A 16356-nucleotide genomic window follows, 5' to 3' on the forward strand; every position below is an offset into this window, starting at 1 on the left:
TTATTTAAAATTTATTGAGGAGTGCTGTCTGCTTAGTATATAGTCAGGTTTTAAAAATCTATTATATGTCCTGAAAAGAGTATATTTTTAATGGTCAGATATTAAAACAGCCATAAAATCTATTCTTTGTTACTGTTCGTTTTATCATTATTTTGTAGTCCTTATTTAGTAGTCCTCTTTACCCATAGTAATGTTTGTTGCCTTAAAATGTGTGTTTTCTGATTGTAATATAACTCTATTTCTTTTTTGTTACTAACAATTGCCAGATCTTTTTCCTTCCTTTATGCAACGTCATCCTTTATGTGTCTTTATATTTTAGTCGTGTTTCTGATAAACAAGTGTTTGGCTGGATCAGTTTTAAAAAATCAACTTTTTGAAGTTTTATTTACATACAACCAAATACCCCTATTTAAAATATACATCTCAATGAATGTTGGTATATGTGTATAACTGTGTGACTGTGACTACAATCAAGACATAGAACATTTTCATTATCCTGGAGTTCCCTTGTGCCCCACTTCTAGTCATTTTCTGATTTGCTTTTTGACGATATATATTACTGTGCTTTTTCTATAGACTATATAAAAATGAATCACCCAGTATGCATTTATATGTCTGTTATTTTTCTTCACTAAAATATTTTTGAGATTCATCCATGTTTTTAGGCTTATCAATAGTTTGTTTCTTTCTGTTGTATGGTTTTACCACCATTTGTTTATCCTTGCACCTCTAGTTGAGTACTATTTGAGTTGTTTCAAGGTTTTGACTAAATTATGAATAAAGCTTCTGTGGACATTAGTTTTTTGTAGACAAATATTTTCATTTCTCTTGGTTAAACACCTGTGCATAGAATTGCTGGATTTTCTAAAGTCAATTTGGACAATCTGTTTTTTAACTGGTGGTGTTTAGTTGATCTTATAGTGATTGTTTTTTTTTCTTTATTGATTAAGGTATTACATATGTGTCCTTATCCCCCCATTCCCTCCAAAACCCCCCCACTCATGCCCTCACCCCCCTGGTATCTGTGTCCATTTGTTAGGCTATATGCATGCATATAAGTCCTTTGGTTGATCTCTCCCCCTTACCCCCATCCTCCCCTACCTTCCCTCTGAGGTTTGACAGTCTGATCGATGCTTCTCTGTCTCTGGATCTGTTTTGTTTATCAGTTTATGTTGTTCATTATATTCCACAAATGAGTGAGATCATGTGATATTTATCTTTCTCTGACTGGCTTATTTTGCTTAGCATAATGCTCTCCAGTTCCAACCATGCTGTTGCAAATGGTAAGAATTCCTTTTTTACTGCAGCATAGTATTCCATTGTGTAGATGTACCAAGTTTCTAAACCCACTCAATTGCTTTATAGTGATTGTTGATATTGATAAATATTGATAAATTATTGATAAACATTTATTCTTAATCTCTGATTTGTGCCTTCTGTTTATTTGCTTTTCTACATTTTTGTCTTCATCTTTTTTCTATCTAAGACTACTGTTATGCTAAGGTATCAGTTTATGTGTTTCTTGTGGGAGGCTTTTCTAGTTATCTTGTTGGAAATATAAGCCCTGAGTGTTATCCTTAAACTGGCTATAGACCATGATATGTAGAATTGAATTTTATAAGTAAGTTGGGAATACTTAAGTGAAAGAAAAATTCCTAAATTATGCAAATCCTTTTTGTGTGTGTTTTCTGCTAATCCAGTTTTTTTCCTTCACTGACAACTATCTATAATTCTAGCTTCCAGACAAATAATTTTTAGTGCTTTGAAGTATTTGCTTTCTGAAATTTTTGAGTGTTTCCTTTCATTTTTCTTTAGCATGGTTGAAATAATTATCCTATATAATAAAAGGCTAATATGCAAATTGACCGAATGGTAGAACGACTGGTCGCTATGACGCACACTGACCACCAGGGGGCAGGTGCTCAATGCAGGAGCTGCCCCCTGGTGATCATTGTGTTCCCACAGGGGAAGCGCTGCTCAGCCAGAAGTCCTGAGCCGGCCTCACGGCTGGCAAGCACAGTGGTGGTGGTGGGAGCCTCTCCTGCCTCTGCAGCAGCGCTAAGGATGTCCGACTGATGGCTTAGTCAGTTGGACACCCCCCTCCCCACCCTGAGGGCTCCCAGACTGTGAGAGGGCACAGGCCAGGCTGAGGGACACCCCCCCCCCCAGTGCATGAATTTCGTGCACCGGGCCTCTAGTATGTATGTATGTATGTATGTGTGTACATGTATGTACATGTATATATACACATATATACACATATATATACACATACACACATATATATTGTATGTACATGTATATATACACATATATATACACATACACACATATATATTTGTTTTTTTGTTCTTTTTTTCTACCTATATGTTTTTAAAGTATAAGATTCTTGTTCTATAATTTAGTCTTATAGGCACATTTTGTTTTGAAATAATTTTAGATTTACAGAAGAGTTACAGAAATAGTAGTGTTCCTATGTTTTCTTTACCCAGCTTTCTGTAATGTTAAGACCTTAAATAACCAAGGTTTGGACTCAAGGATACTAATTCCCTTGGTTTTAATCCAATAGTATTGTTATTCATTTTATTGTTCATATTTTTCCAGCTTTGGCAATTGGGAGCTCTTTTGGATTGTCTCCTGTATTTTTTCTTTCTTTCTTTTAAAAATATTTCTGTATTTTCTGACTCCAGAAGAGTCTAGGTTCATCTTGTGTTTTCTCTGCCCAGCCCTGGAATCAACTGTTTTTCTAAGGAACCATAGTTTCTTTTACTGAAGAATGGTAGTTAGAATCCAAAATTTGGATGTTTCATGTGCTCATTTCTGTTGGGCTGTTAGTGCTTCTGGGCTGGCTTATTTTCTGATGAGATGTCAGGTGTAATTTTTATCTTTGTTGTAATATAATGTGCCTTTTTTCTCTAACTTAAAGATTTTCTCTTTTTATTTCATCAGTTTGGATATGATATTTTTAGGCTTTAGAAAAATATCTTGTTGGTTGTTCTGTGAACTTGGATGTGTGGTTGTTTCTCATTACCTCTGGGAAATAGTTGGCTATAATTTTTCTACTATTTCTTCCTGTTTTGTACCCTTTGTTTTTCTCCTGGGATTCCAATTATGTGTATTTTGGATCTTTGATATTTTCCCAATACTCTTGGATACTGTGTTCTTTATTTCACTTAAACTTTTTATTTTTTAGTCTTTGTGTTTTAGTTGGCTTATTTGTATTGCTCTCTTCAAGTTCTTTTACTCTTTCCTCAGCTGGTTCTAATCTGTTGAAACTGTTGAAGACCTATTTTTTCATAGTTAGCAGATCTGTTTGATTGTGTGTTATAAATTCCATCTCTGCTGAATTTACCCATTTGATCCTGCATGTTGCTCACCTCTTTTGTTAGAGTTTTTAACATATTAATCATAGTTTAAAAAAATTTCTTGTCAGATAGTGCCAACACTTATATCAAAGGAGTTTGGTTTTGCTTAACTGGCATGGCTCAGTGGTTGAGCGTTGACCTATGAACGAGGAGGTCACAGTTTGATTCCCGGTCAGGGCACATGCCTGGATTGCAGGCTCAATCCTTAGTGTGGGGTGTGCAGGAGGCAGCTGATCAATGATTCTCTCTCATTGCTGTTTCTATCTCTTTCCCCCTCTCCCTTCCTCTCTGAAATATATATAGAGAGAGAGAGAGAGAGAGAGAGAGAGAAAGAGAGAGCGAGAGAGTGTGTTTGGTTTTTGTTGATGCTTTCTCTATTGGAAGTGTATTGTTTTTCTTGCTTTTTTGTATACCTTATAAGTTTTTGTTTCAAGTGGGACATTTTGTTTAGTGCATTAGAGACTGAGGTAAATGTTTTCTGTAGTTTAAAGTCAGCACGCATTTTCTTTCTGCTACGCCTTTCTTGTTGGAGTTTGAGTTAATTTAGTCAAGATTTGGGCATGAATTAAGGTTTGATGTTTTTGTGAATACCATCAGTGTATCACTGCCTTAAAATTCCTTTAGGATTACCTTGTGTATAGCATGGAGGTTGGTCTGTCTGCCAGAGGTTTTTTTCTCAATATCTGATCCTTCCTAAGCTTTAGGTCTTCCCATTGTGCTGCCTCTCAGGAAGGGTCTATCACTATGATCTTACAATTATTCTAGCAATATTCTACTGTTATTAAATGCTTGTTAGCCTGGTAGTGGGTGGCTTGGAGACAGGGGTGCACATTTGATATTGTTATGATTAAACCTCAGTCTCAGCCAGGCACTTCTCTAGCTACCGCTCTCTGCTAGGTGTCATGACTTAAACTCATTTCTACTTAAATAAGAAAATACAGCTATAAACAGCCAAGTATTTAGGGGGAAATCAACCCAGATTTTATGATTTTATTAACTACTTCATCATAGTAGATGAGTAGCTGAGATCTTATTACAGAGAGTACTTTAGAACTTTTGCCTCTTTTTCCTAGGCACCACACCAATCCAGTGGGCACTGAATGGCGGTGGAAGATGGACCAGCCTGAAGTGATCTTAAAGGAAGCCATTGAAAACCATCAGAACATGATCAAGCAGTTTAAAGGTATTTATTTTTTCCTATAGGAAGAAATGCTAATAGCCTGAATTAAATTGGCAGAGGAATTGCCTCTTTGGCAGGATTTTGTCCCCTTTGGCAAATTTTCATATGATAAGTGCAGATTTTGTAGAAACATTATATGCATTGGCCCTTTTTAGTTTTTACTGATGAGTTTTATGTCCCATGTGATGGAAGAACTAAAAAACTTAATTTTAAGCTTAGCAATTTATAATATGGTGCCTCAGCCTGTATGTTTTGCCTGGGAATGTATCATCGTCCTTTCTCAAAACTTTTGCTTTGTTTTGTTTTGTTGAGCACAAAGCAACCTATGAATGAACTGAAAATTTTAGATCACGAAAATATTCTTAAGTAATGTCATTTAGATGATATTGGAAAAGCATTTTTTATTAAATGTCTTATAAAAAAGGAGATATAAACGTTTCCTCCACAGGACCCATAGTTATATAGTAAAATTCTGCTACTCAGTTTCTAGAATTTCCTCATTTAGTTGTGCCTTATCTTAAAGGTATTTGACTTTACTGGAGGTTACTGGTTCTCAGCTTTAGTGTGCATCAGAATCATCTGGGGTGCTTATTAAAACAGATTCCTGGTCTCCTTCCCCAGAGAATGATTCAGTAAGTCTGAGGTGGGGACCAGGAATGCACATTTCTGACAGGTGATGTTGTGGTTGAACTGGGGACCACACTTTGAGACCCACTACTGTATGTAGATACGGTGGATTTATAAAGTGATGGCTTTATATGATGAACTAAAATTTGTTAGACTCTCTTGTAAATCTCTGTGCTTCTGTCTCCACCTACAACTCGTAAGTCCTTATCTCTTATATTCTCTTTTCCTTTCATATGCAACAATAAAAAATGAATTTCAACCAAGGGTATTTTGATGTGGGAACTCTTGTGGTGCTAACATCATATTTGTAAACCCCAGTAATTAGTGTTTTTAAGATAAAGGGATTCTTTTATGCGAAGAAATATGTTCTGTCAGGTCACTGCTTCTTGAGATTATAGTGCTTCTGAAGTGTGTTTTTCCCAATACCACCAAGCACTTCTCCTGTTCTCAGTAGACACTTACTAGCTGTGCTGCAATTTAATTCAATTCTGACACTATCTGGAGATAGCATTGTACCCCACAGGTTAAGGGTTCAGTCCGACAAAACTGCCCCCACTTCAGATGCCAGTTGCAAGTCCAGTTTATTACCTGTGCTTCCGACCGACTGGCTGTAAGTGGGAGGTTTCCAAAACCTCCACCTCAGATTTGGTTAGTTTGTTAGAGAGGCTCACATAAGAACTCAGCATAACATTTACAGTAAGTCCTCATTACAGTAAGTTGTCGATAAGTTCTTAGAAACGGTGCCTTTATGTGAAACAGTGTATGATGAAACCAGTTTTACCATAAACCAACTGAGAATGCAAGAGTTAAGTTCCTATAGCATATTTCTGGTCACAAAAATATCGCCAAACTTCTTTTAAAAAAAATAAATATTTTTATTGATTTCAGAGAGGAAGGGAGAGGGAGAGAAAGATAGAAACAATAATGATCAGAATCATTGATTGGCTGTCTCCTGCATGCCCCCCACTGGGGATTGAGCCTGCAATCAGGGCATGTGCCCTGAACAGGAATTGAATTGTGACTTCATGGTTCATAGGTCGACTGTCAACCACTGAGCCTCACTGACTGGGAACCAAAATTCTAAATAAAATCAAAACATTACGATTATTAAACATTGAAATAAATGTGAATTATACATACATTTAGAAAAGATTAGTAAAAACAAGTAAGATAATTATTTTCCAACCTGCTTATTCCCGTTCAAGGTCATGAGTGGCTGGAGCCTCTCCCAGCAATTCAGGGCACATGGTGGGAATCCATCGTGGACAGGATGCCCTTTGATCACAGGGCCACTTGTTATTGGACCTAGAAAAGATGTTATTGGACAGCCCCCTGAGCCAGAGGGAGAGGGCTGTCCTCTCCTCAATTCTTGTCAGTCTGGTAAGAAAGACTTCAGACGAGTAGCAGATAATAGCATTGTAGCAAAGCAAGCAAATTTATTAATGAAGCAAGGCAAGCAAATTTATTAAAAATATACTTGCCATGTAGCACAAGGGGCCCACTCAGCTAATCTGAGCATGCACCCAGTGGGGGTTCATGGAGTTTTATATCCTTCTTCTCATAGGTTTCAAGGTTCCTCTGCTAGATATCTTGGGTAGCAGGTTAGGTTTCAAAGTCCCTTTTACTTTGTTGTGGCTTTTCTTGGGATGTTTGTACATACACCTGGTCATCTTGTTTGGCATGTCCTAAGATAGGCTAACTTCTTGTTCAATGGGTGAGATAAAATTCCCCCTTTTTCCTTTTCCTTTCCCCCCAGGGTGATTTAAGTTATATATTCTCTGGTTAGGGAGGAGAGGGAGAGCTATTGACCATTTGCTCTCAGGTGTCTTTGGTTGGGGAAAATAAGGTCTTGTGATTCACAAGCTGGCTGCAAGGTGCCTAAACTGTGTGTCCTTTTTTAATTTTCTTGTTTTAGTTTCTCTATTCCACTTGCCCAGGAATTTTTCTAGCTTCTTACTATCTTGTCACACACTCACACACACCCACACTGACTCAGACTGGGACAATGTAGACATGCCAATTCGCCTACCATGTACATCTTTGGAACATGGGAGGAAATCGGAGTACCCAGAGTAAATTCATACTGACATGGGCTGCATGTGTAAACTCCACATGACAGTAGCCCCAGCTGGGGATCAAGTTTTTTTCTCTCATCAATGTTATAACAAAAGGACATTGAATGAAACTATGTTATCCAAGAACCTGATGTAATTATTTTTATTTTAAGGGATATTATAGGGGACTAGAGGCCCGGTGCATGGCATTCGTGCACTGAGGAGGGGGCGGTCCCTCAGCCCAGCCTGCGCCCTCTCACAGTCTGGGAGCCCTTGGGGGATGTCTGACTGACGGCTTAGGTCCACTGCCCGTGGGGAGCAGGCCTAAGCTGGCATTCGGATAATCTTAGCGCTGCCGCGGAGGCAGGAGAGGCTCCCACCACTGCCACTGCGCTCACCAGCCGTGAGCCTGGCTTCTGGCTGAGTGGCGCTACCCCTGTGGGAGCACACTGTCCACCAAGGGGCAGCTCCTGCATTAAGCGTCTGCCCCCTGGTGGTCAGTGTGTGTCATAGCGACTGGTCGTTCCACCGTTCGGTTGATTTGCATATTATTCTTTTACTAGAGGCCCGATGCATGAAATTCATGCAAGGGGCTTGGCTCTTGCAGCCCTGGTCAGCCCTCACAGCCCCTCACAGCCCCGGCTGGCCCTTGCAGCTCCAGCTTCATCCTGATGGTTGTCTGGACGGTCATCCGGAAGGATGTCCAGATGGTCATTCTGCTATTCGGTCTAGTTAGCATATTAGCTCTTTATTATATAGAATTATATAGGACTAGAGGCCCGGTGCATGACATTTGTGCACTGGGGGAGGGGTAGATCCCTCAGCCCAGCCTGTGCCCTCTCGCAGTCCGGTACTTGCAGTCAGGTACTCCCAGGGAGCGGGCCTAAGCCAGCAGTTGGACATCCCCTGAGGGGTTCTTAGTGCTGCTGCGGAGGCGGGAAAGACTCCTGCCACTGCCACTGCACTCACCAGCTGTGAGCCCAGCTTTTGGCTGAGCGGCGCTCCCCTTGTGGGAGCGCACTGACCACCAGGGGGCAGCTCCTGGGTTGAACGTCTGCCCCCTCGTGGTCATTGTGCGTCATAGCGACCGGTTGTTCTGTCGTTTGGTCAATTTGCATATTAGTCTTTTATTATATAGGACTAGAGACCCAGTGCACGAAATTCGTGCACTGGGGAGGGGTCCCCTCAGCCTGGCCTGCACCCTCTTGCAGTCTGGGAGCCCTTGGGGGATGTCCGACTGAGGGGCCTAACCTGTCAGTTGGACATCCTTAGTGCTGCCGCGGAGACGGGAGATGCCCTCACCACCACAGCTGTGCTCGCCAGCCATGAGCCCAGTTTCTGTGGGAGCACACTGACCACCAGGTGGCAGCTCCTGCGTTGAGCGTCTGCCCCCCCTCGTGGTCAGTGCGCATCATAGCGACCAGTCTTTCCGCCATTCAGTCGATTTGCATATTAGCCTTTTATTATATGGGATAGTACTTCTTATCATTGTCCTTATTTCTTATGAGAAATTGAGGGAAGTAATGCAAATAATGATTCAAGACCAATAGTAATGTATAGTCAATAATTATACCTTTATTCTTTTTTAAAAATTAACTTATTTTTAATTTTTCCCTTTATTGATTTTTAGAGAGAGAGGAAGGGAGAGGGATAGAGAGATAGAAACATCGATGAGAGAGAGAAACATCCTGTACGGCCCCTACTGGGTATGAGCCCTGACTGGGATTCAAACCAGTGACCTCTTGGTTCCTAGGTCAACACTCAACCACTGAGCCACATTGGCCAGGCTAAAATTAAATTATTTTAAAAATTGAATTTATTGGGGTGACATTGGTTAATAAAATTATATAGTTTCAGGTATACAATCTACACTAATAAAAGAGAAACATGCAAATTAACCATCCCTCCGCCACTCTGCTACACCCACAAGCCACGCCCACCAGCCAATCATAAGTGAGTATGCAAATTAACCCAACTAAGATGGCGGCGGCCATGGAGCTGGAGCGAGTGGGAGGCTTGGGTTGCCCCCAGCGATGGAGGAAGCCAAGCTTCCCGCCTGCCCTGGCCGGCCCTCGGCTCTGCTCAAGGCTACAAAGTTTCAATTATAGAAGAAAATAAATCCCAGATACCTGCTTCCAGCCCGCCCTGGCCTCCGCTCAAGGAGGCGCTGAATAAAAGAAAAAAAGGAGAGGCTGGGAGCTTGGGTCGCTGGGGGGTGTGGCCAGCCTGAAAACGGCCCTCAGCCCCTCACCCAGGCTGATCACACCCCCATGGGGTGAGGGTCCCCACTGGGAGGCTTGTCCAGCCTGCAAACAGCCATCATCCCCTCACCCAGGCTGGCCAGGCACCCCAGTGGGACCCCCACCCTGATCCGGGACACCCTTCAGGGCAAACCAGCCGGCCCCCACCCATGCACCAGGCCTCTATCCTATATAATAAAAGGGTAATATGCAAATTGACCCTAACAGCAGAATGACTGGGAATGACTGGTCACTATGACACACACTGACCACCAGGGGGCAGACGCTCAATGCAGGAGCTGCCCCCTGGTGGTCAGTGCGCTACCACAGGGGGAGCTTTGCTCAGTCACAAGCCAGGCTGATGGCTGCCAGCACAGCAGTGGGGGCAGGAGCCTCTCCTGCCTCCTCAGCAGCTCTAAGGATGTCCTACTGCAGCTTAGGCCTGCTCCCCGCTGGCAAGTGGACATCTCCCGAGGGCTGCCGGGCTGCCAGAGGGATGTCTGACTGCCAGCTTAGGCCTGATCCCCCGGGGAGTGGGCCTAAGCCAGCAGGTGGACATCCCCCGAGGTGTCCCAGACTGCGAGAGGGCACAGGCCGGGCTGAGGGACTCCCCCCTGAGTGCACAAATTTTTGTGCACCGGGCCTCTAGTTCTACAATAAATATGAATTTTCTGGGGAAAGTTTATCTGTATACACTTGTGTGTGTCTATATGATGTAATTTTGTACATCTGCAAAGATGCCAATAAATATTTTAATATTTTATCTTGACTTTTAATCTCATCCACTTTTTTTTAAAACAAATTTACTTTCTCTTATTTGGATAAAGCAGTGTCTTTTATCAGTCTTTTGGTAAGTTAAATGAAACTGGTCAAGAGCTAGTAAGTCTCCATATCTGGAATTTGAATAGCTTTTCTTAGACTATTGTTGACTTAGTTAATAGTATTGATTGTTGATCTTCAAATAAACTGTATGCTTTTAAATAAATTTTAAGGCAAAGTTGTGTTTTCCTTTTATAATGTATTGTCAGAATTCTCCAGAGAAACAGAGTCAACAGAATCTTGTGTTGGTGGGTGTGTGTGTAGATAGAGATTGATAGGGAGATTGATTTAAGGAATTTGCTCACGTGATTGTCCAAGGCGGGTGGGGGGGAATGTGAATGGTATATACTAGCAGGCTGGGGACTTGGGAAGAGTTGCAGTTTGAGTCTATAGGCTGTCTGTTGGCAGTATTCCTTCTTGCTTAAGGGAGGTCAGCCTTTGTTCTGTCAAGGTTTTCAACAGATTGGATGAAATTCATCCGCATTGTGAAGGGCCTCTGCTTTACTCAGAGCTCACTGACTTAAATGTTAATCTCATCCAAGTCACCTTCACAGAATAAAGTTTAACCAAATATCTGGGTACCATGGTCCAGCCAATTTGCCTACTTCTGTTTTTATTGATAGAGAGGAAGGCAGAGGGGGAAAGAGAGAAACATTGATTGGCTGCCTCCTGCACTCCCCCTACTGGGGATCAAGCCCACAACCTGGGCATGTGCCCTGGTCAGGAATTGAACCAGTGACCTCTTGGTACATGGGATGACACTCAATCCACTGAGCCACACATTAGCCTGGCCCCTGCCATTTCTTTCTCAAGTATGAACTTTCACCTAAACTCTAAGGGTCCCCACTAGACTTGCAACCCAGGGGAGCAGCAGGCAGCATCAGCTTGACCCAGACATTCACCCAAACCTGTGTCCAAGGCCCTCTTTTCTCTGACTTCTCAGTGAGTTTACGTCAGCCCAGCCTTGGCTCACTCCTATCACTGTGACTATTACTTCTCAGCTGACTGCAGCCCCGTCTTGGCTCACTTCTTTCCTATAACATTTCTAGGGAGCCAAAGCAGCCCCATCTAGGCTGTCATTTGTCGCTTGTTCTATCCTAAGTCCTTGCTGTGTTCCCTGTCTCCAGCTTTAATAAACATACTCTCAAAATCACCTGGACTCTTATTGCAAAGTCTTTCCTGCATGAAGTTAGGAACCCACACACTATAGGCCGTCTTAGGCAGAACCGCTCAGGGCCAGGGCCTTTTGTGGTGACACTTAAAGAGCTAATTGAACCCTTAAACAATGGGGTGCTGACTGAGGATGTATGTTTTCTGGACATCCGAGAATCTTCCTAAATGAATTGTGTCCCAGGCAGTTTGTGTGGGGAGGAAGCAGCCCCGAGGAATAGACATTCATTTTTCCATTCTGAGGTGTCCTTGACATGGAATGACAATCTAAGTTTTGATAGTAATTCTTCTGACCGGAACACTTTTGCAAATGCACTTTAAATGGAAATAAGTAATGAATAATTCATGAGGCAGATTTATTCACATTATAACATGTGTTAGGTGAGCTCAGTGTGCACATGCTCTTTCTTATGTTGACCCTGAGAATGAATGTGCCTGTTAAAAAGGACTCCTGATGTTTAATTTGTCTCAAATTTATAAACAAAGACTACTAGTATAGTCATTGCTAAACAGAGGCTTCTTATGCTCTCTGCACTTATGGAAAAAGCTACACTGAGCTGCCTGCCTCCTGCACCATGTTCCTGGACCTTTTAAATAAGCTCCTTGGCTTAACCAATGAGCTGAAGACCTGCCCTAACCAATTGGGGCTTTGCAACTAAATCTTCATTTCCATCTTTACCAACCAATCAGAGTGGCTCCATTCCAACCAATCAAGAAAATGCTGTTTGGATCAGTCAAACTGTGGATTTAGAGTTACTTGCATAGAAATGGTCCAATCAGGGACCAGGGTGTGGCAGTCTTCTCTATATAAGCCAGCTTCACCTCTACCTCAACAGAGCATACTTTGTTACCATCGAAGACTATTTCACCAGCCAAAGCTGTAACACTGGAGCTGGTGGTGTAAAGCAGAGCCACTTCAAACTGCTGTTTCATGCCTGAGCTGTCTCACAACAGAGTTGCTTCACAATTGAGCTGTTTTCATTGAATAAAATCTTCCCCCTCACCCCACTCCAACTTGGGGTCTCCTTTGACAGTGAATTGGTGGTGATGACCTTCAGTTCACTGTTGTCCGACTAACTCGTTAGCAAGCCTTGTCCTATGCAGAAAGGTATATCTCATTGTGCTTACGTTAATCAGTAGGCACCTTGTGCTTACGTTAATCAGTAGGCACTTCAAATGGTTTGTCTTCAAGTTCACATGGCATAAGAAATGAGAGTTTTCAAAAATACATTGTCTTGCCCTGGCTGGTTGGCTCAGTTGGCTGGAGCATCGTCCTATACTCCAAAAGGTTGTGGGTTTGATTCCCTGTCAGGGGACATACCCAGGTTGTGGGTTCGAAGTAACCTTGTGCTTACGTTAATCAGTAGGCACTTCAAATGGTTTGTCTTCAAGTTCACATGGCATAAGAAATGAGAGTTTTCAAAAATACATTGTCTTGCCCTGGCTGGTTGGCTCAGTTGGCTGGAGCATCGTCCTATACTCCAAAAGGTTGTGGGTTTGATTCCCTGTCAGGGGACATACCCAGGTTGTGGGTTCGATCCCTGGTCGGGGCACATACTGGAGGCACCGATCAGTGTTTCTCTCTCTCTCTCTCTCTCCTCTCTTAAAAAATATGGTCTTATAGGGGAATGACAGATATAGGATTGTTGGATTATCGAGAGAAAGAATAGAGAGTATGTCTGTGGACAAATGAATCCTGAATAGCAGTTAGAATGCCTAAGGGGGAAATTTTATAACTTCATTCAGTCTTTATCAATGGTTATAGTCTGAAATTTTCTTATTTATGAACTTCAATTCCTCCTTCAGTCAGTGAAATCTCTGTGTTCTATCTTTCATACCTAGGAGACAGGGTATAAATAAACAGGTCACCCTCATTTGTGGATATTCAGCCTCAGACTGAGGATGATGAGGCTAATGCAAGTCACTCTACCTCTTCTGAACCCAGTATCCCTTTGGGTGTAGCTCTGACATGCATCCTACTTTTCAACTCTAAAGATGCAGAAATGTAAGTCCTGATCTCATTTCAGCTCCTGGTGGAGAGTCTGTTTTCTGTCTTCTCCAAATCTGAACTCAATAGAGATTGGCCTGGAGAAGTGACACATGTGACACAGAGTTACTCACTTACAGATACCCTGCAGGAAACTAGGTCCCCTTTGTCTTCTTCCACACCCATATTAGAGTTTCCTAATTAGAGCCCCAATACTATACCCAGTGTCCCCTTGTGACTTAAAAAGCTAAACAAACAAAAAACAACAAAAAAAGGAAAAGTGTTTCTGGTTTCCTTGGTTGAAACTTGGGATACATTTTCCTATAGAAAAGATATTTGAGCCCTAACCGGTTTGGCTCAGTGGATAGAGCGTCGTCGGCCTGCGGACTGAAGGGTCCCAGGTTCGATTCCGGTCAAGGGCATGTACCTTGGTTGCGGGCACATCCCCAGTAGGGGGTGTGCAAGAGGCAGCTGATTGATGTTTCTAACTCTATCCCTCTTCCTTCCTCTCTGTAAAAAATCAATAAAATATATTTTTTTTTAAAAAAGAAAAGATATTTGAATTTGATTAGGTGATATTGAAATAGATTTATTAGTACTGTAGTTCAGGTATATAACAAATTAATTTGATATTTGGGGATTTGAACAATTAACTTAATCTTTATTTTAATAATGAATTTCATGTTGAAACAGAAAAGCTTAGAACAGGATTTCTATAAATTGGAAATTACAGGTAATTCTCAAAGGTTTGAAGCAATTTCCTTCTTAGTTTGTTATATTTTGGGTTTTCTTCACTTTAGTCTCTCTTTAGAAGTCCACTCTTAACTCATTAACATTTTCCCCTACTCTGGCTTGGAGTCCTTTGTTTTATATGGTGCTTTCCCACCCCCAGGATGAACGCCCGCTCTCTTCCCTGGATCTGGTCCAGTCATTTTTTGATTTTATTTTTGTGTAGGATGATTCTTGTTGTGGGTATTGTTGCCTCTGAGTTTCCAGCTTTAGCTGAGTGGCCAGCCTTGAACGGCCTTTGAAGATATTTTGATGTTTTAAATGCTTCCTTTTGTGCTTCTGTTCTCATTTTCGAGGGCAATCAGTCTTCTCAGTTATTTCATGGGATCATTAAACCATCTTTCTCTTCATAACCTTTATTAGCTTTCCCTTTATACACATGCAAAATTAACTTTATATTGATTACAAATGGGTCAGATTTTAGTGCAACTCAGCATCTTTTTATAATGCTGCCTGCCCCATCCCACCCTCACCGCCAAATATTAGAGAATGGGGCTGGGTTTCTTTCTTTTTTAAAAAAAATTAATTCTCACCAGATGATTTTTTTCCATCGATTTTTAGGGAGAGTGGAAGAGAAAGGGAAAGACAGAGAGAAACATTGATGTGAGGGAAACACATTGATTGGTTACCTCCTGCAGGAGGGAGGAGCCTGCAACTGAGGTACATGCCCTTGACTGGAATTGAACCCGGGCCCCTTTGGTCCGAAGGCCAACACTCTTATCTACTGAGCCAAACCGTCAAGGACTGGGGCTGGGTTTCTTTAGCTCAGTTTCCCATCAGTTCAACAGACTGCATGAATGAACCCTTATTAGAATGGCCTCAGTGCTGAAGGTGAAAGATGAAAAGACATCATTTGTTGCTAGATGTTTTTATCTATAGTTTAAGCTAGAAGTGAAGTAAGGCAAAAAATAAAAGATCCCCAAAAGTTTTCACAAAGGAGGTATGCTGAAGTACACATCCAAAAGAAATGTGGAGGTGGGGAAGAGAACACTACCTGCTAATTGTTTTCTGAAGCTTATTTATGGAACACCTCACAGTGGCAGTTGCTATGGCAAACATATATTATAGTATATGACGTTCAGCCAGGAGGGTTTCTTAGGAAGATCTTTGGTCAGGAACTGTATTGTTATTAAAAGAAAGTAGGGAATATTTTATTTTAAATTGGTCCAATCTTTAAAAATAGGATAGCCCTGACCAGTTTGGCTCCGGGGATAGAGCGTTGGCCTGAGGACTAAAGGGTCCCAGGTTCGATTCTGGTCAAGGGCATGTACCTTGGTTGCGGGTACATCCCCAGTAGGGGGTGTGCAGGAGGCAGCTGATCGATGTTTCTCTCTCATCGATGTTTCTAACTCTCTATCTCTCTCCCTTCCTCTCTGTAAAAAATCAATAAAATATAAAAAAATAAAAAAAGGAATATACATATATGTCAATGATAACTCAATAAAAAAGATATAAGAAAGTATTCAGAATAAAGATTTATTATTAACTGCCCCCCCAAATAAGGAATAGACATACTCTATGCTTAACAGTATATCATGTTTATTTCTTTTTTTTAAAAAATATATTTTATTGATTTTTTACAGAGAGGAAGGGAGAGAGATAGAGAGTTAGAAACATCGATCAGCCGCCTCCTGCACATCTCCCACCGGGGATGTGCCCGCAACCCAGGTACATGCCCTTGACCGGAATCGAACCTGGGACCTTTCAGTCCGCAGGCCGACGCTCTATCCACTGAGCCAAACCGGTTTCGGCTATCATGTTTATTTCTGTGTTATGCAGCTTATTGCTATAACATTAGAATGAAATGTCTGGAATCTGAAGTTACTACTCTGGAGTTTTTCAGTGAAATGAGAATGAGGTATGCTTCATAGTTGATCTGATGACTAGTGATTGTCCAGGATCAAGTGGCTGTTCAGGATAAGAGAAAGGTCAGAAAACATACTTCAGAAAAAACAGCAAAAGTAAGTCAGAATAACAAAGCAGAGTTTAGTTGTGAAAGGGATATGGTATAGGGAAGCAAGAGAACAGATTGTGCTAGAGAAAGACACAGAAAGACAGAGACAGACAGTGGAGAATAGATTCCTAATGAAATGTAATGTGTGCTGTTCCCTGGACTGTCTTCCTG

At 41.6% G+C, this 16356-nt stretch overlaps 1 protein-coding gene across 2 annotated transcripts in view; it reads left to right on the plus strand.

The window, feature by feature from the left end:
- Positions 1–16356, plus strand: part of LOC102260719 (S-adenosyl-L-methionine-dependent tRNA 4-demethylwyosine synthase) — a 133425-nt gene that overhangs the window by 65197 nt on the left and 51872 nt on the right. For both annotated transcript variants that reach the window (XM_005872041.2, XM_014544449.1), the window contains exon 11: positions 4439–4548. In XM_005872041.2, coding sequence (XP_005872103.1) covers positions 4439–4548 — 110 coding nt within the window. The remainder of the gene's footprint in view (positions 1–4438; positions 4549–16356) is intronic.

Source organism: Myotis brandtii, unplaced genomic scaffold (genome assembly GCF_000412655.1).
Source record: "Myotis brandtii unplaced genomic scaffold, ASM41265v1 scaffold363, whole genome shotgun sequence".
NCBI classification, from domain to species: domain Eukaryota; kingdom Metazoa; phylum Chordata; class Mammalia; order Chiroptera; family Vespertilionidae; genus Myotis; species Myotis brandtii.